At 35.2% G+C, this 23,876-nt stretch overlaps 1 protein-coding gene across 2 annotated transcripts in view; it reads left to right on the top strand.

Annotated features, from left to right (window-relative positions):
* LOC111508969 (calpain-9) overlaps positions 1-23,876 on the top strand; it is a 204,306-nt gene that overhangs the window by 93,368 nt on the left and 87,062 nt on the right. The window contains exon 1 of one of the 2 annotated variants that reach the window (XM_074178764.1): positions 22,027-22,176. The exons of the other annotated variant lie outside the window; for it this stretch is intronic. Within the exon in view, the coding sequence (XP_074034865.1) occupies positions 22,137-22,176 (40 nt within the window). The 5' untranslated portion in view covers positions 22,027-22,136. Of the gene's footprint in view, positions 1-22,026; positions 22,177-23,876 lie in introns of those variants that run through there. 2 annotated transcript variants of the gene reach the window in all.

The following is a 23,876-nucleotide window of genomic DNA, read 5'->3' as shown; positions in this document are numbered from 1 at the left end:
TTCTGTTAAGATGACTGTTCTTATTATTGGGGTTATTGGTGAAATGATGCTCTTTTCTCGAATATCAAAATGGTGCCAACTTGCCGAACTGAAGCAGAAATCTTGGCCGGACGAATGCAAAAGGCTACTATTCTTGGCTCATTGCACCTGCTAAGTAACTATTTCGAAAATGACAGAAAATGGACAATTTGCTACATGATTCGAAAGCAAGTTTACATCGCCAGAAATATCTGGCGATGTCCAGGAAAATCTTTGCTCAACATAAGGATATCTGACTGGCCAACTGTCATCTAAGGAAACACCTCTATAAAATGGGTTGATGGACACACTTCCATGATATGTAAAAAGGATAATGAAACAGTCAGGCATGTCCTATGCGAGTGTCCAGAGTTATCAGCTATAATATCCCAAGGACATCGATAACTAACGAAATAATTTTATCACAGTTTTCGAAAGCACGTTATTTGGTAACATCCCGACGCCGAAGGCGGAGGGATGTTACCTAAAATAACGTGCTTGAGGAAGTTGTGATAAAATTATGAGTTATTTATCAATGTTCGAGGGATATTCGGTGAGAAAATTTTTTGCAATTCGAACAAAATCATTTATTGAACACACAGTTATTAAAAGAACAATTCGTATAATGATATTCCGTTGACCTTGCTGTATTTGCCTCGGTTACTGCATAGGTGTTTCCACGCATACTATTGATCATTTGGTTATGATGTTCCTGATCAATATTCAAATAAGGTTTTATGGAATTTCCATTATTGTGCCCAGTAATTTTCAACAATTGCTGTTCTTGAACTCCACTCTTAGCTAGTTGACTGACTGCAGTTGCTCTATTAGAGTGATTGGTTATTTTCCTCTGTTTCGTATCCAAGCCAATTGCTTCAGCAGAAGATTTCGTCCATCCGTTGATTATATTTCTACCCAGAGGCATATTGTCATACCAGTTATCGCTTCCTGTCTTCCAGTGACGATTTGGCCTTAAAAATAGTCTTTTTCTTGATATTTGTGCCTCGTTTTGATAATAATTTAATGAATAATCTGACTGGACAAGAATTGTAATCACTATTTTGAACTAATCATTTGCTAGAGGCGCAGTTCTTTGAACCCCCTTGGCAGGTTTTACTGAAAATTGGATTATATTCTATCCTATCAGTTGGAGATCCATTGTTGTCCTTTTCGATATGAAAATAATCAACTAAGCAAGCAGCACCTTCACCACCTCTCCAAGCCAATTCCACCGCTGCTATGTGATAAAATTTGCGTAGGAGTCCTATAGGGGTATTTTCATCCCAAAAGTTTATAATTTTACTCATTTCATTTGAAGTTAATGGTACTGAGCTTGTTTTGCGTTTAGTGGGATCTGTTTGTAAATTTCTTCGTGCTGCGTCGCGTGCATTCCGCGCTTGTTTGAATGCAACACTTTTAAAAGGATCTAGCATGATATTATACTCCTTGTAATACTTTTCTTGTAATAATTTGCTTGTTATATTCCATACGGTTTTAACAGTAGCCTCCTTAAACTCTGTGCTATCCTTTTTTCTCATATTAATCGCCCAATCCTTGAGTATTAATGCAAGCTCTTCGAGAGTACGATTTCCATCCAATTCATATTTTCTGGCGTCACAAAACTCCATAAATATTTTCCAAGTGTATTTTTTACTATTGACAGTATTTTTTGGTGTATTTTCTTCAATGATTTTGTCAATTGCCGCATCATTTTGAACACCAAAGCGAGGAAGTGACATTTTCGAAATAAATTGAATTACTGAAATGTCAAACAACTTTATTGTGTTGGTTGCTTAGCAATGTCATGACATAAGAGATAACTACCCGTGAAAACTATCCATGGGTAGTTAGCAGTGAAATGATGGTTTCATTGGTTATTTCGACACACATGACTAGAAATAGACAAATTTGATAGGATAATTTTTTTGGCAAAAAATTTTCAAAATTATTGTTTTGATGTGTATATTACGAAAATGAAATCATATTTTCCTTTTCTATCAATGTATTGTCGACACCTATGGCATCATTACGATCAAGCTGGGAGAGTGTGAAGATTCAACAGTAAATTCACTTGTGGATAGAAGGAATAAATATGTGGCATATCAAGTGTGACGATGCCGTATGCAACTTTACACACAAATTAGCGATAATAAATCTTTTCGAGATTTGTTTTACATGCGAGTATGAGTTAGGTGGTCCGAGAATACTGATACATGTTAGAATATGTAGTTTCAGGTTTCAGATATTGACCTTTCAGGATTGACTTATTCTGTGGTCGTTGTTGAGTTATGGATCCTCAGTTCACGAAGTTATCACCATTGAATAGTAGATACACTAAGTTATATACTGATTCAACCTAATAATAGTCGAATATCAGACAATATCATCTGGGGTGAGTTCCAACTGCTTCTAAGGCATTTTAATGGACATTTCAGTTGTGAATTGTGACAAAATCCTACAAAAATATACTTATGTCGTTTTTGCGGCTGATCACACTATTTCTATCTTGAAAATGGTAAGGTCTACAATGTCGGTTGAATTGAGCAGACTTTTTTCAATTTGGGGAACAAGAATAACATTTTTCACGTCGAGAATATCAGTGGTGGTTCTTGAAAAGGCAGAAAATCATTCAATACTGTTTCATATTTGTTGTAATTTGAAATAAACCAATTTGCAATGCAAAGTTTCGCCCATTACATTTCATCATCAAGTTTTTTTTTAATACGGACATCTAGTTGTTCTCATCGATTTTCGTAGCTACTGCAATAACAAATTCAGCTACGAATAATAATATATATCCGTATCAAAAAGGAGAGCATACAAAAATATCAAATCATCAAGAGAATTGGAGAAAAAATGTCTTTCCCGTCACATTTCATGCAATTCAGAATCCCAGGTCTGTTATAATACACAGATCAAACTCAACTACACCTCTATATACCTGTGTATAAATTTGGCATATGAGCTTATTTCCTTCCGCGAATGAAAAACGTAGCTGTTCAAAAAAAGAGGTGAATATTCAAATTTCGCCGGCTGCGCACGTTTGATCAGCGATTTTTTATTTTCTTCATGTTGATTCACTCGCATTGAACATATATTGACAGCTTCAGCATGTTCAGTTTGTTGATGAGAGATAGTAAAGTGTTTTGCGGCGATTTTCTTGTATCGACAAAAATGGATCAAATGATTTGCATCAGATTTTGTGAATAAAGTGGAATTGACTGCTCGAAAACACTTGAAATGTTGACGGTGGCATACGATGACTGTACTCTGCGTCAACAACCAATGAAAATGTTGAGGTAATGAAGGAAATTGTGGAGGATCATTGGATCACTATCAAAGGAGTTGTCTGAGGATGTCGGCCTATCGCTTCGCTCATGTTCATGCTCAACTTTTTGAAAATTTGGGCGAAAAAAGGCACGCCGAGAAGCTACTGCGTAATATAAACTACTGGAAAGTCCAATCAGTCAGTAACATGTCGCATTCATTAATTTCACCTATAAATTGAAAATATCTATTGAAAAAATATATATTGATACTTAGTTTTCTTGAGTAGTTAACGTTTCAAAAAGCAATCCTTTTTTTTTCAAAACCTGTATTCACTATGAAAATCTCGCCTCTAACTGTGATATTTATGATTTCTTCAGGCATAGAAAAAACAGTATAAAATATCAATTGATGGTGACTGACAATGTTTCATGATGAATTTCATTAGTACAGACTCTCATTGTCTGATATTATATAAAATGATTTGAAATCTCGTAAAGAACTAATAAAAAAGAAGAATTAGGAAAGAATAGATGAAAATAACAATTATATCAAGCAAAAAAACCTGAAATGAAATAACAGTGAAATAAAATACGAGTAAAAATAGAACAACTGAACGAAAATTCAAAATAAAAATAAAAAGGTTAGAAAATTCTCAAGTCTCTGGGTGATGACTGGACTAATTCGTCCCAGATATGATTATTTATGGCTCATTAGAGTTCTTTCACTTATATCTGCTTTTCTTTTTCCGCTTCACTGGTTTAGCGGGGGATGACAGTTTTGCAGAAGTTGGCCATTTTTCGCTTGATTATGGGTTTCCATATGTTGCGTATCTCTACGCTAACTTGGCTAAATGCACTGTTGGACAACATGTATGCGGCTTTTTTGAATTTCCTCCTAAATCAATGTTCCTCCCTGTGTATGATCTCAGCTTTGAGCTACTCAATGTTATGCTGATGGGTCCGAACATGCTATTCTTGATTGGCTGGTTTCCCCTCGCTATGTGTGTTTCTTGTGCTCGCCAATGTGAGCAATAGCCTCCTAGTCCTATATCTGTGGTTGATTTTTTCAAGTTTACTGTTGCTGGTTTCTCCTTGCTGTGTGTGTTTCTTGTGCTCGGCAATGCAAACTTTCAATGGCCTCTTAGTTTCATCGATACAGGATTTTCCTCACTCACAGGGTATTCGGTAAATGTAATTCTTGGAATCGCAGTCCGCTTTTGGTGCCCTGGTTTTCGTGAAGCTGTTACAGATAGTGTTTCCGGATCTGAATTCTTATTGCCAGCTATTCTTTTTAACTCTTCTTTTTCTATTAGTTCTTTCAGGGATTTTAAATCATTTCATATAATATCAGACAATGGAAGTCCGAACAGATGAAATTCATAAAATTTACAGTCTTTCACACACAGGGTGTCCTCTGTGGGTTTCCTGAATTTGTTCAAATTGAACAAAATGTTATTGACTGATCCTTGTACTGGAAATTGAATAAATTAATTTCTCGTTTGAAGAATATTCTTTTTCCCTTTCACATTACCAACGACAAGTTTGTTATTTTTTGTGAAACAGTCAAAATGTTATATGATATTGCCCAGCCAGATGAAGATCTTTTTTCTCAACGCCATTTTTCACTTCTTGTTTTATGGGAATATACACCCTACTGAAAATAAAGAGCGTTTTGAGTTTTTTTTTGTTTTCCAACCCTGAAAGTTTCGTAATGAAAGGAACAAATTTCTCTTGAAGATGATCGCTTGGTGATCGATACACATGTCGAGGTGTTAAAATAACGGTTTGATGTTGAGACAAAACTCCAGTAATATTCAATACTACATCAAAGGTTCCATACTAGTGCTTCACAACCTACATTTGATGCATATTTAGGATAAGAAGAGGACAAGCTTTTTTATCAAAATAAATTTTGAAGGAGAACATGTTTCGTTCTTCAAGATAAGCAATTGTCACCGGCAAATATTTCGTGAATAATGAAATCACTTTCACACTGCCTAATTTCAACTGTAATTGAAAAGACCGGTGATTTAGGTTATTTTTCTCACGTTCATGAAAAATTGCACGATTTGTGCTCCACTTTTTCATATTTCGCTATCAGTTCAAAGAGCCGTCAGTCAGAGAGCACGAATTCCATTATACAATCCAAACCATAACGGTCAATGATTTCAGTGGAAATGATTTATTACGGTTTTAAATTTCTGGTTGAGTATCTTGATGTCGAACAATAACAATTCCTGAACAATTGGATGTACTCACATGTACAAAGTGTGTTTTTCAGCTCTGTTCCATATTTACATTGTTTGTTTTTTTCGAAGATGCAAACTTGTAACGCTGCTTCTAGATCTTCCGATACTCGAAGTTTCCAGAAAATACCAGAAACACGGAACCGCTATAATAGTAGCAGGTTGACAATCGGATCATCAATATTGGTTTGACATGAGTAGTAGTGAGTTAGTTAGTTAGAGAAGCGAGGTGAGCAAACATGCGAATATTAAGAGTATTATATTAGTGTTATCTTTGTAAATAAGTTGAGTCCAGTATCACATATTTCAACTCAACGTACTCAACAGTACAAAAATGTTCAAAATGTAGAATCGAGGCGGCCTTAATCCCACATATAGTTTTTGATTGATCTAATGACCAAAATATCTTACCGTAAGTATTTTGGATATGTTGTTGGTGATCAAGATCGGGATTGGGCTCCTCACGTATGTTGCCAAACCTGTGCAGCAAATCTAAGTATCTGGTTGAATGGCAAACGCTCTTCTATGCTTTTTGCTGTTCCAATGATTTGGCGAAAAACAATAAATCCTTACATCGACTGTCACTTTTGCATGACAAACCTGTCTAGTTTTTCAAGAAAGAGCAAACACAAAATTGTATATCCGGATGTTTCTTCTGTAAGAAGGCCGGTTTTTCATGGAGAAGGTTTACCAGTTCCAACACCCCCGGCAAATTGGGAGGCATTAGACAAAAACGGTGATGCATTTGATTATCTTGGACACATTTTTTCAAATGTAAGTAATGCAGAGCTCAAGGTAGGCTTATTTGTTGGACCACAAGATAGAAAACTACCAAGTGACCAAAAGTTTGATCAAAAACTAGGTAATGTTGAATTAGCTGCATGGAGTTCTTTCAAAAGAATTGTTTCGGAGTTTTTAGGGAACAAGAAAGTAAAAAATTATGAAACACATGTAGAAGAACTCCTTGAAAACTACTGTAGAAGGTGATGTCGCATGTCTCTCAAAATCCATTTCTTGCACTCCCACTTGAATTTTTTCACAGAAAATTTGGGTGATGTCAGTGATGAACAAGGAAAACGATGAAACATATAAATGAAAGTCAACATTCGCAAAAAGTTTATACACAAAAGACTTTATTGGAATGTTTTTTCATATGTATTATAAATAAAGTCTGTTATTTTCAAGATATAATGTTTTTTTCCTTGTTTTGATCTTATATTTCCCTATAATATGAAACAATTTCTGTATAAAATAGAAATAACTATAAATCAAAATCTTTACTTAATGAAAAACTTTTGATGTTGAAGTCGCAATCAAGATGCTTCAAACTCTCATGTATAGCCATTATAATATTAGTCACAATTTTTTTTCTTATTTTTTGGCTAGTGTAATCAATCCTTCATCATTCAACTCTTCAATACTGACAAATACAATCAGTTTTGGAATCATAGTTGAAACAATGTTACCATCTATGTTCATCGACATTCATATGATGTTCATATAATGAAGAAAAACATATTCATCCATCTCTAGACGTCACTTATCATAAAGGATTATACAGTGTCATCATTAAAGTGCGCACCATATGGAAAACTATGTTTTCGAAAAGTTTCAATGAAGTTTAACTTCGGCACTTGTTTGTGCTTTAAATTTTACTTAAAATGATGCGGCCAACTGCGACCCCCTGACGTTTAGTGTATGTCAAAGTCAACTTTTTTTTGAGAAAAATTGAAAAAGTGCATTTCTAGATCGAATTTAACAAAAAGTTACTTGAAAAAGTTGTGTCTACTGCAATTTTATATCCATATGCCAAATTTTATGCAACTAGGATGAAGTTAAGGTTTTGCTTATTTTTGACAGATATCCCCTTTATTTTAAAAAACAAGTTCGTTTAATCGTCATCAATTCAGGTATACATAACAAACTCATCATGGAGTTTAACTTTTCTGATACATTTCTACTCATACGGACATTTTTAGAGAGAAATCAAGAATTTGCTATAAATTTGATTATTCAGTATGTTACAAACAATGAACTGAAATGAATGAAACGGCGATATTTTCTGTTCAGATTATCTTTTGAACCATTCAAAACAGTGGCAACTTTACCAGCAGGCTGAGTAGGCTTGAGCCTAGGGCGGCAGAATCCTGCATTCTGCATCATGGAAACGATGTTGGCATGACGGTTTTCTGATGTCTTACAGATAGAAGTCTGTAACAAATTTTGCCGATGACTTTCCTCCTCTTACAAATTGTTTAAGCGAGAGAAGCTTTTCTTGTCTGAAAAGGCTAAAAAATTATCTGAGACCCACCTTAAGCTAAAGAAAACCGAACGCCTTTGCTCTTCGTTGCATAGAGTCAGAATTAATGAACAAGATCACTTTTGACGATATCATCGATGATTTTGCCAACAGAAGGTATTGAAACGAACATTTATAACTTGACTGTGTTAATTTTTTAACTGTTTTGAAGCGCAATAAAGAATATATATTCACGTTTACCAAATTACTTTATTGTGTAAGTAGAAAACATTACCCCGCTCGTAAATGATAGAGCTTTAATTAGAATTGTTGGATTGTTAAAAAATGTAGGTCATGACAATTGTAGAGGTAAGGGCGGCAAAACCTGCACAGCCTACACCTTCAAAGTTTGTAAATCCGCCACTGAGTCAAAATCGAAGATGGTTAAATGACATGTTGCATTAATAATATAAGATATTTTTTTAAATCACGTAATATTGCATTTCATATATGGATCTCATGGAATTTTTTAACAATATGAGAAATTATGACTCTGCTCACAGAAATTTCAGATTTTTGGTCATAAATAGATAAAAATCCGGAAAAGAAACACGAAAATGGAAGTCAACGCCGCTGAATGTTTCGAAATTCGTCTGTATTGTATGTGATCTGGTAAAGTCCATTTTGACAAATATTATATTTCCGTTGATTTTGTTGCCATTGATTCTGTTCGTTGTTAATAAAGTAAACATTGCTTTATAACGAATAGACCTTTTTTAAACAAAATAACAGATATGATATCGGGACCAAATATCTTTCAAAAAATTAATCATCCAATACATGTCGTCAAGATTTTGTTGAAACTTTCTGTAATAGTACGCATTCTACTTTCCCATTTCTTGAAACATAGGATAAAAGATGACCTTGTCCATATTACAAGACTTCTGTGCAATAAGTTCGAGTAAATCACATCACAATGCAGTACGCCGAGTAACGTTATGTAACGTTTCTCTTGTCATTTTGTTTCCGTAGTTGAACGGAAACGGAATATTATCACACGATACCATTATAACGTAATGATATAACTTACGACGTTGTTGTGGTTGAATCATTTCGGAAATCATCGAGGAAAATTATACTGTTCAAAAAATAAGGTGGATTTTAATATTTGGCTGCCTATTTTCTGCTATCAAAATGAATTGAACAGAGAATTTGCATCAAATTTAGTTTATTAACTGAAATTGAGTGTTCAAAAGCATTCGAAATTTCGACAGTGGCAGATACGGTGATTCTACTCTGGGTCAGAAAAATATTTACTAGTGGTACAAGGTTTCCAAAGAAGATCGAGGAGACTTGAGTCCCAGACGCCCCAGCACATTAAAAACCTACGAAAACATCGTAGATTTTCGGGTGTAAAGCCTGTGGCAGTAAAGTTCGTTCCAGGAGTGCTGAATTTCGTTCAAAAACAACCGTCGCAAGAGCATCGCTCAGGAATTGTTGAATGACGTCAACAGCAGTACAGCTTTGCTCAAAAGCGTCATAACTAGTGACGAATCATGGGTATGTAGTTATGACATGGAAACCGAAGTCCAATCGTCCCAATGAAAGAGCCCAGGGATGCAAAGACGAAAAGGTTGGATCAAATGTCAAAGTTTTGCTCACTGGTTTCTTCGATAACTGTGGCGTAGTGCATCAGAAGCCCTCAACACATGATCGTACGGTCAATAAGGAGTATTCACTTGAAGTTATGTGATGTTTGAGAAAAGCAATACGAAGCAAATGTTTGTTTTCATGAAAAAACAATGCATGGGTCACCACCATATTCATCAGATTTGGGCTACTGTGACTTTTTCTGCGACCTTGCGTAGAAATCTCTTAAACAAAAATGTTAACAACTATCAGTCTCCTCATTGATAAAAATGAAATGTGTACACTGTGTGATAATATATGTAATGTTATTTCCAAATTTATAGAAAATACCATACCTGGTACATTTTTTTTACTCGAAATAACTTGAGCAACTTTCTAGTAAATTTCGAAGATAAAATTAACAAGTTACATTGAAGTGGAGTCTTTAAGCTAGACTGCTCTGATTGTTCTACATCTTACGTTAGCAGAACCTGTAGACATCTCTTCAGTCGCATTAATGAACATTTGAAAAAACCTGAAAAATCTGTTTTTGGCCACCTCTTTGAATTTCACAATCATAACTTTAGCCCTAATACAAATTCCAAAATTCAACATGAAATTGATATGAAAATTTCCACAGACTGGACATGTTTGAAGAGATTTCCTTTTCCTTCATAAAAGGATTATGAGTTGTAAAACAATTAATTAACATTTATTATTGAAATACTTCATTTTCTATTAGCTTCTCCACAACAAAAAAAAATAAAATCCATAATGAATCACTCCTCAGGTTGGTAACATTATTTTCAACATGACATTTGACTTGACACATTATGTCTCTTCTTGCATATAATACTTTGACTGAAGCACATGGTCCCAATCCAAAAATGTATTTCGTTGGTCATCAGCCTATATTGTTTTATGTAAATCAAATATCACAAATGTACTATGCCTTTCTTTTTGATACTTCCTGTTGCCTGACAAGTAAGTAATCATAAACAATTTTTGTAAATTTCATAACCTCAAAAAATTTTTCAAAGTCTTTTCAATTAGATCACTTACTTTCAGGTGAGCACTGATAATGACGAAAGTCGAAAGCACTTTGCAAAAATTTCGTGACTACCCACTTTCATACAAAACCTCCTCGATTCATTCATTATATGAAATGATTTCAAATCCCTGGAAAAACGAATAAAAAAGAAGAATTAAAAAAGAATAACTGAAAATTACAATTATAATAAGTAAAAAACCTGAAATGAAATGACAGTGGAATAAAATACAAGTAAAAATAGAACAATAATAAAAAATATAAAAATAAAAAATTGAGATATTCCAAGCCAAGTTACTTCACGACGTTTTGATTGTTAGTATCCACAATCATCTTGGGGTAGTAACTGGAGTAATTCCTCGCAGAGATGAATATTTATGGGTCATTCGGGTACTTTCACTCATCTCCAATTTCCTTTTTCTGCTTCACCGGTTTAGCGGGAGAGGGCTGTTTGGCGGGAGTTGGCCATTTTTCGCGTTCTTATGGGTATCCATTGCGTATCTCTACGCAAGCTTGGATGAATACATTATTGCTCAACAATGTATGCGGCTTCTTTGAATTTCCTCCTAAACCAATGTTCTTCCTTGTGTATGATCTCAGCTTGGGACGACTCGATAAATATACGTCAGATAAATAGTTATATGAGTCATATAGTCATGTTTATTATAGTTTATAAGATATTTAAACATCAACATTGAAAAAAAAATATAACAAATGCTATAAATGGAATGAAGAATTTGAATTTAGGGCTGAATTTGTTCTTTCAAAAGAGAATTAATGAGTTTTCCATCGTATTTCAATTAGTTCGTAAGTTATATTAAGCCTAAACATAAAAAACCAGGTGTGATTGAAGGAGTGAAGGAAAAAAATATATATAGAGAAAATTAAATTGTTTTTTGAATAAACAATGAACATTTCAATGGGAATATTTTTTTTTTCAGTTATTGGAAAGGTTTATTTGACTATTTATCTATATGTGTCTTTGTTGTTCTCGGCAATGCACACTTTCAATGGCCTCTTAGTCCTATGTCGGTGCCAGATTTTTCGAAATTTACTGTGAATAAGTGATTTTTCAACCAAGTACTAATTTTGAAAAAATCTGTTTCAACTTTGATTTTTTAATGTTCCCAATTTTCAGTTGTTGCTACTATTTATAATCGTAACTTCTAATACATGTAGTTTTTGGTGTTTGTTTGCAACTTTTGTGTTAGTTTATATCTTTGTATTGTTGATGTTGTCAACAATGTTCACTATTGTATACATTTCTACAAATTTTATGCTCAGTTCGATAATACGTGTCAGTCTGTCTGTAATCATATCCATTCCGCAATCTTTGTGAACCTGAGAAGCGGTTAAAATCCGGGAAGAAAAAATGAGATCAATACAAGCAGGTGGGCTTTATTTTCCGGCGCGTTAGATCAAAGCAACATTGGAATTAAGATATGTATTAATGCACGAAGTGAATTTACATAATATTACACCGCGAGATTGAAGTAGGCGGTTCCATTCTCGTAAACGATTAAATGCAAAATCAAAACTGACTCTAAAATGACAGCCAGTACAATAGGCAACGTGTTCCATGGTGTCGAATAAATGATTAGTGGATTCATCCAATTATATTTTTTTCGTCTGATGGTAGACGCATGGGATGGTTCTGAAGAATGTGCACGTCTGTCTTTCGTAAATGGAGTCAGTTCAGTGGTGATATCTGACTTCACGTGACTTCGAAATGGAAGAGAGGAATAATTGAATTCAATTTTTTTTGTCCAATAAGCCAACATTAATATTTTATAGAAAAGGATAGAAATATCATTTGTTTTGGTAATTCTTGAAAAAATTACTTCGAAAGGAAACTTCCAAGGTTGAGATTCTATATAAGCCTATACGATCTTGTACTATTAAAATTGTCAAAACCATGATGGAATTTTTATTGATATGAAATGAATTACAGAGATGTAAGTCTTTCCTGCAGATAATTTGAAGCGAATCCACCAGATTCTAGTATTTTGTGTATACTACACAGTAAAAATAAAAATCTCAAAGTGAAGAACATTATCTCGATTTGAAGAAACCTTGCTCTCCTATATTCATGAAGAAATATTTTTTAAAACTGAGAAACATATTCTCTCAAGTTGAATTTGAATCATTATTTCAAATGGACTGAATAAACACTTCTTTTGGGTAAAAAAAAATATTCCACCTATATTGTGCATACATTTCAATAGAAATGATCACATTAGCTCAAGAGAAGTAAGTATGCATTCTTTAGTCTGAGCAAAATTATTCTCGAAGCAAAACTGTTTTGGGGTTTGAATGAATGATATGTTCACTTGGAACATTATTTAAATGTCTCCGAATTAATTGTTTTCCTTTGAAGAGAAGCATTTTTCATTGAAACGCTTCTATTTGTATATATTTGTCTATAAACATATAAAATGTTTCATTAAACAAATGTAACTCATGATCATACAAACATACTTAAAGGAATATGATTCGATATTTAAATAACAGCATTCACTGTTTTCACATTTTTGGAAATTTATATTTCATCTCTAGTGAGTTTAGTAATATTTCTACCTATTTCTTATACTCCTAAAGAAAATCTATCAAATAATTTCAAGCTGAGTAGGGTATATTCAATTTGTTCCCAATGAATAACATAAAAACATTTCTGAAGTGATTACAGAAAGCAAAGACGTTTCGGAATTCAACAAATATTTACATGTTGAAATCAAAAATTGGCTGTCACTTAAAGAAGAAATAGGTACCTACTGGTACCTATTTTGGTATTTTTTGTATTATAATTCATTGTCGAAACTATAAGTACCTCTACCTTTCAATAAAAAATGAATTCGGTCTAAGAGAAAGTCAAATTTTATTTAGAGAAAATGCTCTTATGTGAAACAAGATAGAATGTATGTTCAAACAAGAGATTGGCAAATTTGAATCCACGTTTGAATCAACGTGGAGGATTTTTCAGTTTAAATTGATATACACTTGCAGAGCTCGGCAAATGTAATAATGTATGTGTGAAAAATTACGGAGCATTGGTATAATTTTCACAAAATGAGAGTATAATTAAGAGTTGCCGTCAAAGTTTACCACTTTCTCTTCGGTACTATGTATACAACGCGGTACTTACTGATGTAGCGGAGTTTTATCCAATTATTATACTAACTCATGAAAATATCTTTCAACTGTGCAAGACCCCAGTCTTATAAAATCTATTCCATTATGGTAGATACAAAATAATCGGAAAGAAATTGCACTGCCTACAGACACATAAAACACTTCCTCCTCAAAATCGCAACACACCAAAATCACTTTCCAACACATACTGGCGCGTACGCGATGCTTACAACGAAATTCCTCGTTACAGTATTAATGGGATACAGTATTAAATTCAAACAAACACTATGTGTTCAGATCAAGTTGAAGTATCAAATACAAACCGTCAATTCTTCAGTCCTCGTGGAATAGATGGAAAGCGGCATCATTCCTTTGTATTGGTTTTTTTGGCTTTTGAGGGCGTCGACAATTATTCACAATACCAGTTACTTCGACTATACATAATGTTTGATGAAACATTATCAAAGTTCGTGAATGATAGGTTTGTCATATGTTGATAGACATGTTGTAAATGTGAAGTAAAGTCGTTTCAAGGAAGGAAGAGGGCAATCAATTTCGAAATTATCTGTTTGAATAAACAAATCATGTAATCATACAAATTGAATTATATAAGAATCAAAATGTTTGGAGTACAAACTGAATAAAAAAACTCAATTTTTGTATATCTCAATGTTCATATAAAGAAGAATTTGTTTCTAAAGTACTTTTTCTTTTATGTAATTCAATGTTAATATGAAAGTAGTTATTTGGAGGGTTTTTTTATTCCAGTTTGTATCTGAGAGTGACTTCTATGTCCATTTTGAAATTGATTGCTGTTTTTCCTTTCTTCCTTTTTATATGAAGATGAAGAAGTGGAAGGCCAAAACTTTTTTCTCAACATACCACCCCTTTCATTTACGCTTCATATATTCTGTTTAAAAATGTTTGTGGCATTCTGAACTCCCATAATTGGTGATCGCTACTTATTCGGAGAATCTGTGTTTGGTTACACGTTATTCGTGTAGGTATGCGAATATTTATAAACACTCCTATCAACATGATTGAAATACAATAACACATTTACTGAGTAATTTGTCGTGATCAATCTTCATTAAAATTATTTAATACACACCTTTCAAGTCCATCGTTACGACAATAGGTGGTCGGTAGAGTGGCTGCATTGGAATTAAATATTGTTTATTTCAGTAATAATGGTTCATTGAATAAATACAATTCACATACCGTATAACAAAGAAATATCAAAGTTGTTAATTGGATTAACGAAATAACGTTCAGAATATAATTTTTCAGTGACGTCCATTGAGATGCTTCTACTTATTTCAATAAAATCACATTGCATCCAAATTTTCAACTGATATAAAAATACCTTTTTTGAGTCACCATGAATATGCAATAATTAACAAGTTGAAGTGTATGTGAAGTCTAGGATATATAAACTTTTTCTTCTTTCTTTCTGTGCTAATCTATCTATAATTATGAATGCGAAAGTCACTCACTCATTCATCTCTTTTTCTCCGTACTGGTAAGTTCTAGGAAGCTGAAATTTGGTGTATAAGTGCCTCTCAGGTTAAATGCGTACTCACGCGATTACTGGAAGCAGGGGTCTAACAAGGTACAGTCCTTTCGCCACACCTCTTCTCGGTATATACAGCAGACGTGCCTAAGCCGGAGAACAACAACAAGCCAAGCGCACGTCACCAGATACTTGCAGCAACAGGCAGGTATATTAGAGGAATGGGCCAACCTGTGGAAGATCAGTATAAACCCTGATAAGAGTCAGGCAAAACTGTTCACCCGGAGGATGGTACACCCGGAAGGAAACGTCACCTTCAACGGACAAGAGATTTCGTGGACCAATAAATCTAGATAACTGGGAGTCAACCTACACAAAAGATTAACGTTCAGGTCTCATATAGTAATAATAATAACAACTCGCTTCATCATAACATCTGGTCTGAAAGAGTCCAAACAGGGTGGGTCACTTTCAGAAGGGGTGTATTTCAAGGTGATTCCCTCAGGGTGTTCTTTCTGCATCTCACTATTGCCATTATCCGTTGCACTCAGAAATACTCGAGGGTATAACTGTGGCACCCCCAGAAACCGGAGCTCACCCATTTGTTTAATATGGATGATCTTAAACTTTATGCCTCTGGAGAGAATTATCTCCATCAGTCCTTGAGGGTGGTGGAAGAGTACACGCATGCTATCGTTATGAAATTCGGGATAGACAAATGTACAATGGTCCATCTCAAAAAAGGACGATGCGGGGACTAGGGAGAGGATGTGCAGCTCGTAGATGGAAGGATCCTTCACCATCTGGATGCCTGGGAGACGTATACTTAGCTAGGGGTGGAACAACATCACTCACAAGAGGTAATAGCAGTGGAAGTTGCTGCAACAAATATGCTTGCCGTTCCATTCTTACCCTTCTCGTTTGGAGTTGTGAAGTGGACTCGGGAGGAGCTGTATCAACTCGACGTAAAGACCCGGAAAATGTTGTATCCTTATAAGAGTTTGCATCCCAAGTCGTCCGTTCCACAGTTGTACTTCGCCCGATAATAGGGAGGCCGTGGACCTTTGAATTTGGAGTGTCTACATGACATGATGGTACTGGATGTAGCCTGTGAAGTCGTCAGGAGTTCGGATCCCCTTCTCTGCATGCTCCATGGCCATGAGAGAGCAGGAATTGAAGCATTTCTATTAAGGGCAGCTGCCCAAGCAGCTGATGAACTCGGTATAGTTTTCGACACTGAAAGAGGTGACTACAAGTATATCACCGAGTTGGAACCCGTTCAGCAAAAAGCTCAGATGAAAGCCGCAGAGATCACCTCACTTCTGCGGAAATACAAGAATAAGCCAATGCATGGGGTCTTCTTCATAACATTGGAGATCTTAGCTTATCAAAGCGCCTGACGTTCGCTTTTCTCAGGTCGAGTGGGCTGAAGTCGGAAACTGAGGGGTTCATCATGACTTACCAGGATGGTGTCTTCAACATCTTAGTCTACCGCAGTCGCGTGAAGGGTATAGAGGTTCCTGACACAAGATGCAGGGCCTGCCGCGAGGCACCCTAGACCCTAATGCACTTGCTATCAGCATGTCCAGGATATCCATCGACATAACGCGGCCCTAAGAGTGCTATATTACCATCTACGACACTCTCACGGTATTGACGAGACACCGGTGTTGTTCTACGCTCCGGGGGATATTGAATCCGTTGTTAGGAACAAGAAGTGCCGAATTTATTGAAACTATTCGTTCTCCACCCTCAGGCTCATGCAAGCCAATAAGCCTGATGTAGTCCTTCTCGCCCACCAGATCAAGACAATATTTGTCATGGAGTTTTCAGCTCCTGGCGGGACGAATATCGTCCGAAAAGAGAAGGAAAAATGGGTAAAATATGGAGATTTTCTCTTCGAACTCCGCAGACTCTATCCCGACCACTATGTCAAGATGGTTGTTCTAATTATAATTAGAACAACTCTCGAATCTCATACTTACCTCTCAACTGAAACGGGACTTACAAGTTTCCAACCCAACGGTGTCAAAACTATATTGCCTCCCAAAAATCCACAAACCTGGAAAATCAATGATCCACATCGTGTAAGCTATTGGATCTCCTACCTACCAAATAGCAAAGTGGATCACTAGGGAATTTGAAGGCTTTTCTATTGCGGAACCATGTTTTAGTATAAAAAACTCTTTAGAGTTCAACATACAAAAAACGTGGTTCTGCAAGAAGGTGACATTTTGGTTTCTTTTGATGTTAGTTCCTTATTTCCTGCCGTTCCAATTCCACAGACCTTACCTCAGGGAATTACTAGAGAAAAATAATTTCAATAATAACGAAATTGATGAAATCGTTTCTCTCACTAATTTGTATATAAAACAAAACCGGTTCCAGGTGAAAGGTTGCTTTTATGAACCACAGGAGGAAACGGCTATGGGTAACCCCTTGTCCCCCCTCTTGTTCATGAGCAGATTCGAAATAGAAACCAAAGAAAAGTCAAAGTTTGTTCCTAAGATATGACTGAGGTATGTGGATAACAAAAAATAAAATATTGAGGACACTGTTTCCTATTTTTAATAATATATTTCCAATAATAAAATTCACGTATGAGTTTCACAATAAAAGACAACTTTCATTTCTTCTATACTATCTATTACGTATGATGGGCATTTTAAAATGAAACAACCTTTACGAACTAGTAATTTTTGTTCAACTCCGTAAAAACGTCTGTTGTCGACAAAATACTGTTGCGTATATCGATCAACTGAAAGGAATTGTTCTTTATAAACGGCGGGCGCTCGTGATTTCTATCTGAGTTGCAAATGGCTTCAGTAATTTGCGGATGCCCACGTATATTCTGTTTCATGAAACTAGAAAAACACACTCCGACTCAAGCATGCCGGCGATGATGCCGGCATATCAATCAAATGAATCGAGTGCGGGATATATTTCCTTGTGCAGTTTTCTGTTTTAATCATCGTTTATCAAGAGGTTCACAGCCAACGTTGATGAAGAACATTCAATAATGAAGTATGTAATTCGATTCCCACATCATTATTAGTTTTCTCTCGGGATACAATCGACTCTAATATTGGGATCACACAATACAAGGATGAATTCGTTAAAAGTAACTACGTTTCCGTTAAATTCCTTCCACTAATGATTAGTATTTTGTGAAAGCTATTTTTCAGATTTTTTGGCCGTGGTCTGCAGTTTTTTATGCCTGAGGTTTCGTCTACTACTGCGGTAGATGTTATCAAAGGCGATGTGGTAACGTTATCAGTGCATGAGTTGGTGCTCCCTTTGTTCCGAGCCCATTAACATCGATGCTATTGTTCGACTCTGGTTTTATATTATCATCAGTGGACGTTACTTGGTTTTCCTCAGTTGAATTATCTGACCTTGTTCCTGTACAATCAAGGACAGGTAGCCAGAATTCAATAATATTAATTGCCTCTTCTTTTTGAATGAAACTATCCCCATGTTTTTGAATTCCTTTTGCCACTCTGTATACTATTGGACAGTAATTTTGAGTTTTATCGAGTATCACTGTATCTTGGAATGACATGCTGTGCCTTCTTTGTTGACAGCAAGTTCAGCTACAAGTGACTAGTCGGTTTTTCCGAGTCGACAATTTCTCTTGTGTTCAAGGAGACCTATACTTTTTTTCGTGGTTGCAATGTAGGTACCACATCGCCTTCGTAGTAGACGAACTACGGTTAGAAAACCTGGTTTTCATCTTCTTAATCGCCGCAAAACACCATCCTCTCATGGGTGTCTTCAATCTTGGAAACAGAAAAAAGTCGCAGGGGCCAAATCTGGTGAATACGGTGGCTGAGGCATGATTGCGTTGTTGTTTTTGGTCGAGAAATTATGAACAAGCAATGACGACTGAGCAGGTGCATTATCGAGATGCAGAAGCCGTGAATTATTCTTCCACAACACCAGAAGTTTTCTTTGTATCTTTTTCTGCAAGCCGTTCCTAACTTCGAGATAATACTCCTTATTGATCTTACGATCATAGCAGAAACTCCTGATGCACTACACCACGGTCAAGATCCTTCTTGTCGAAGTTGTTATTCAGAACTTTACAAAATCCACAATTCCACCACTAACACAACCGGAAGGTTCAATTACAACAACAGCCATAGAAAAAGCAAATCAACTAGCTGAACAATGTTTGTCCCACTCCACAGTCGATTTTCTGAAACAAGCACCACCCATTATTTCTACACTTGAATCCACAATGCCGGAAATTACTTCTCGACAAACTTTTCACCTTTCTTACACGAAAGGGGTTTATCCTTCTTGTTGGAAGATTGCTGGCGCTCAGCCTATTCCGAAAAAGGGAAGGAATAATCTTCCAAATAACTATATTCCAGTCGCTTTGCTATCAGCGATATCAAAAATTATGGAGAAAGTTGTGAATCACCATATCCTCAAATATTTGGAAGGCGTCAACATCTCAAGCGATCATGAATATGGCTTTCGGAAATAAAGATCAACAGGCGACCTTCTATTGTATGTCATTCATATTTGGAATAACGCAATCAAGAAACATGGAGAGTCAAGAGCCAAGAGAGGGAAAGTAGGTCGAGTGGCACCTTGTTTTAAAGGTCTTTCGAATACCTTTACAACTCTGTTAAAAGAAAATTTTTGTAACGATTAGTTTTCGAGATAATTCAAAGTTAAAATTGCCATGTTAATAATACATTAGACAGACCACTCGATAACTTGTATGCCTAAATAGAAAAAAATTAGGAGCAGTTCTTCTTATCAGTTTTTTTTTAAATAAAATCCATTTTTCAAAATCAATACCCACTACTCTTCTTCCAGTTTTCATTAGTACATCGTTCGATTGTTTTGGTTAAACGGGTCGTGTATTATTATTTATTTAAAAATGCCTTACACTACTGCTGAAAGGGTTTCAGTTATTGATTTATTTTTAGGCAACGACCAAAATGCTAATAGAACATCAATTTTATTTAACGAACAAAACCCTGGTAAGCACCTAAGCAGAAATCACGTTCTGGATTTGGTCATAAAATTCAGGGAGACAGGTTCGGTTTTAAATAAGAAAAGAAATGTTCAGAGAAGGGTAGTGAATGACGATAATGCGATTGGAGTGATTGGTCAAGTCATCGCCAATCCCAGGTTAAGTAACAGAGGTTTATCAGCAATGGCCTGAATAAGCAATATGAGCGCATGGAGAATCCTTAAAAACCACAAATTTCATCCTTACAAAATTAAACTCGTTCATGAACTCAATGAGGATGATTTTGACCGAAGCCAGGAGTTTTGTGAGGGCATGAGTGAGAGATTAATGCAAAATCCCGAGCTGTTTTATAACATCTGTTTTTCGGACGAAAGCTCACTTTTTTCAAATAGTTGCGTGAACCGTCATAATTGCTGTTATTGGTCGGATGAAAACCCAAGACAATACGCAGAAATGCATACCCAACATACCCAAAAGTTGAATGTCTGGGCCGGAATATTAGGCAATCATATTTAGGTCCATTTTTCATTGATGGAAATTTAACCGGTGATTCTTATTTACAACTTCTTGAAAAGGCAATACAACCTCGTATAGTTGAAATAATTGAACAGGATCCAAGATGTTAAGATGAATTTATCCATTTTCAACAAAACGGTGCACCACCCCATTATGCCCAGCAGGTTCGGAATTTTTTGAATAATCATTTTAAAGGACAATGGATTGGCAGAAGAGGTCCAATTGAATGGCCAGCACGATCACCAGATTTAACACCACTGGAATACTTTTTGTGGGGATATTTAAAGTCTAAAGGTTATGCTACACAGCCAGCCAATTTGGATGAATTAAGTCGTAGAATTATTGATGAATGCCGAGCTATAACCCCTGAAATGTTGAATAATGTAAGAGAAAAATTCGAACAAAATCTTTATTGTTGCATGGAGCAAAATGGCGCACATTTTGAACATTTACTCTAAATTTCCTATGTGAGTTACCCTCATTAGGTGTTACTTTTTTTGTGTATGCTTTCAAAACAATTATTGGAATTTATTAATCCTAAAACAGTTTTTTAAACTTTTCTGTGTCATCAGCATTCAAGGAAATCAGCAGGTTGTATTCGTTCTGTAGGTAAGTTTTTAGTATGATTCACTTTTTTATTAGAAGCATAAAATATCCACGTCAAAAGGCAACCATCCCCCGAAAAAATCTCCTCGTAATGAACGAATAATTCTTACTCTTTTACGAAATCAAATGGACACGTATTAGCAGGTTGTCATGAAAAGCAAAAATTCATTTTTTTTATGGAAGTTCTGAACGTAAATTGTACCTTAAAAACAATTTGATTCATTTTGAAAAGAGTTGAACTCAATAAAAATACCTTTGAATCTTCAAATTATCTCGAAAACTAATCGTTACAAACATTTTCTTTTGACAGAGATGTAGAGGTATTCGAAAGACCTTTAAAACAAGGTGTCACTCGACCTACTTTCCCTATCTAAATAAGGGGAATTTTGTAGTACGCCTAGGTGCGTACTACAAAATCTGATTAGTCTGAAAGGTGTCCTCCTTTAATTAGAAATCGACGTGTCCGAGCTTTTTTTAAAAATCTTACTTTTTATATTCAAAAACGGCTCTGATAAGTTTTCGTTGTTAAACACTGTATACTCATGGTATTAGTATGGTATTCTGTGTTCCTTTCAATACTTCGTGAAATATTTCAGTGGGATTATTGAAGTGACTTCCAGAAGAGAATGATCTACCGATTTATTCGAGTAAGTAGTTTCTTTTAACGGTCCCATGTTGCTTCCTATAGAATATTAAATATTTCAAAACCATACCTAACTTTTTGCATTTTCGCTATTATAAATTTAACAGTTTTCGTACTTCCAAATTGCAATAGATGGCGATGTCATGAATAGTTTATGAATTGGAGTATAATAACGACGACATCAAATGGAATTATTTGCAATAATAATTACCATCGTTATCAAGTGCATAGTATTGTAATCATTCGCAGTAGTTGTACATAACCATTCGGAAAGTGAAGTGGACGAAGTGATGTTATTCAGAACATCCGAAGATTGGACTGTGATTAAAGGTGAGTCGTCCGGTCTATTCCTCGATTAAAACTCAACAATGATCGATTGAACGGCAATTTTACGGTGATTATTTCACAATAGACTTCAGTCGGATCACGCAAAGTAGAAACGACTATGATTTGCAATTCCCAAATTAATCCTTTTTTTCCTTTCGTGATCAAATAATGAATGATTGAGAGTGATGCGGATGATATACGAAGTAATTATAATTGTACGGTGCATTCAATAATTCGACCTTCACTGATCGTCAGAATCTGTTTATTCTGTTGCGTCAAACTCAAATGGAAATTATGAATTCTCTGAGCCGCGACTTGGAAGAAAACGACACCATTCATGATCATGATTATAGGATGTTCATGATGAATTCATTTTGAGACGGTAGATTCGTCAGCCAGACTAGTACATCAAACTATTTATTCTACTTTTTTTTTTCATTAAACAGTAGATAATGACAAAAAATTTTCTGTTTCACTTTAGTAAAACCTGTTTACCTGATTGGATCATTTATCTAATAGATTTTGTCATTACTCACAATTCGGAGTAGAAAATAAGATTTATCATGACATATTTCTCTTCGGCAGATTTGATTTCTGATATTGAAATTCAAATTCAAGCTCATTATATAGTAGATGGAGCAGAAATGATAACCGAGTGGAATAACAACCAATTCTCAAAAGACAAAACTTTTGAAACAATCTTATTTTGAAAATATAGTCAAATTTTTTTGGGAAAGAAAATTTTTGGCTTTCTACTACTCCATCTTGATACAAAAAAAACAAGGACAAATAGGCGAATGAATGACATTACGATGTCATCGATGACATAAGCAGATCAAGCTTATTCCGTGACGTTAAAAATCGTAATTTATGAATGAACTGTGTGTATTTTCAATAATGTTATCCAATTTGGTACTGAAGAGCCTTAGGGCAAGTGTCTTAAGGCGAAACATCGGTGTATACCAGTGAGGGTGACAGTGTTCCATGTGAGTACAATTTATTACCATTCATTTGAAGTAGAACTCATGTGAATGATATCTGATTTTTATTCCACAACGGATGTTTGAAATACGAACTGAGTAGAGAAAAGTATCTTCTGTATAATTCAGTGTTCATATAGAAGTATTTGTTTCGAAAGATTTTTTTTCTTTCGTGTAATTTAATGTTTATATGAAAGTAACTGTTTCAGGAGGACTTTCTTTCAGTTTGTGTCTGAAAGTTACTTGCATGATCTACACATCCATGTATAGAGTTACTTATTTTGAAATTGATTACTTCCTTCGTTTCCTTGGAAGATTCCCTCGTCCTTGTTTTTTTTGTATCAAGATGGAGTAGTAGAAAGCCAAAAATTTTCTTTCCCAAAAAAATTAATCACTCCTAAAAATATAACCCCTTCAATTCAAATAGTCAAATTGTTATGATTATCTGTCCAAAGTCTCATCCCAAAGTTCAACATAGTCATAACGTCCAAGATGTACCTAAACTAAGTATACAAATTTGAAATTTTTCAGAATGTATTCACAATTCAACTTTTGATATATATAATTCAATAGGGTTGACAATCTTATAACGTCAAATGGCTCATGATTTGTTTTTGTCCCAGGTAACATCACTACTTGTGGGGATTTGTTCCCACTTGCGGCATTAACTTATAAAAAGGGGTTCAAAGGAAACCTAGTTTTCCAGTCAAGCTATCCCCATTA

The sequence above is a fragment of the Leptinotarsa decemlineata genome, unplaced genomic scaffold, assembly GCF_025532065.1.
Source record: "Leptinotarsa decemlineata unplaced genomic scaffold, Ldec_3_MD MMD2_tig00004307_RagTag_RagTag, whole genome shotgun sequence".
Lineage (NCBI taxonomy): Eukaryota > Metazoa > Arthropoda > Insecta > Coleoptera > Chrysomelidae > Leptinotarsa > Leptinotarsa decemlineata.
This window is presented reverse-complemented; position numbering and strand designations above follow the sequence as displayed.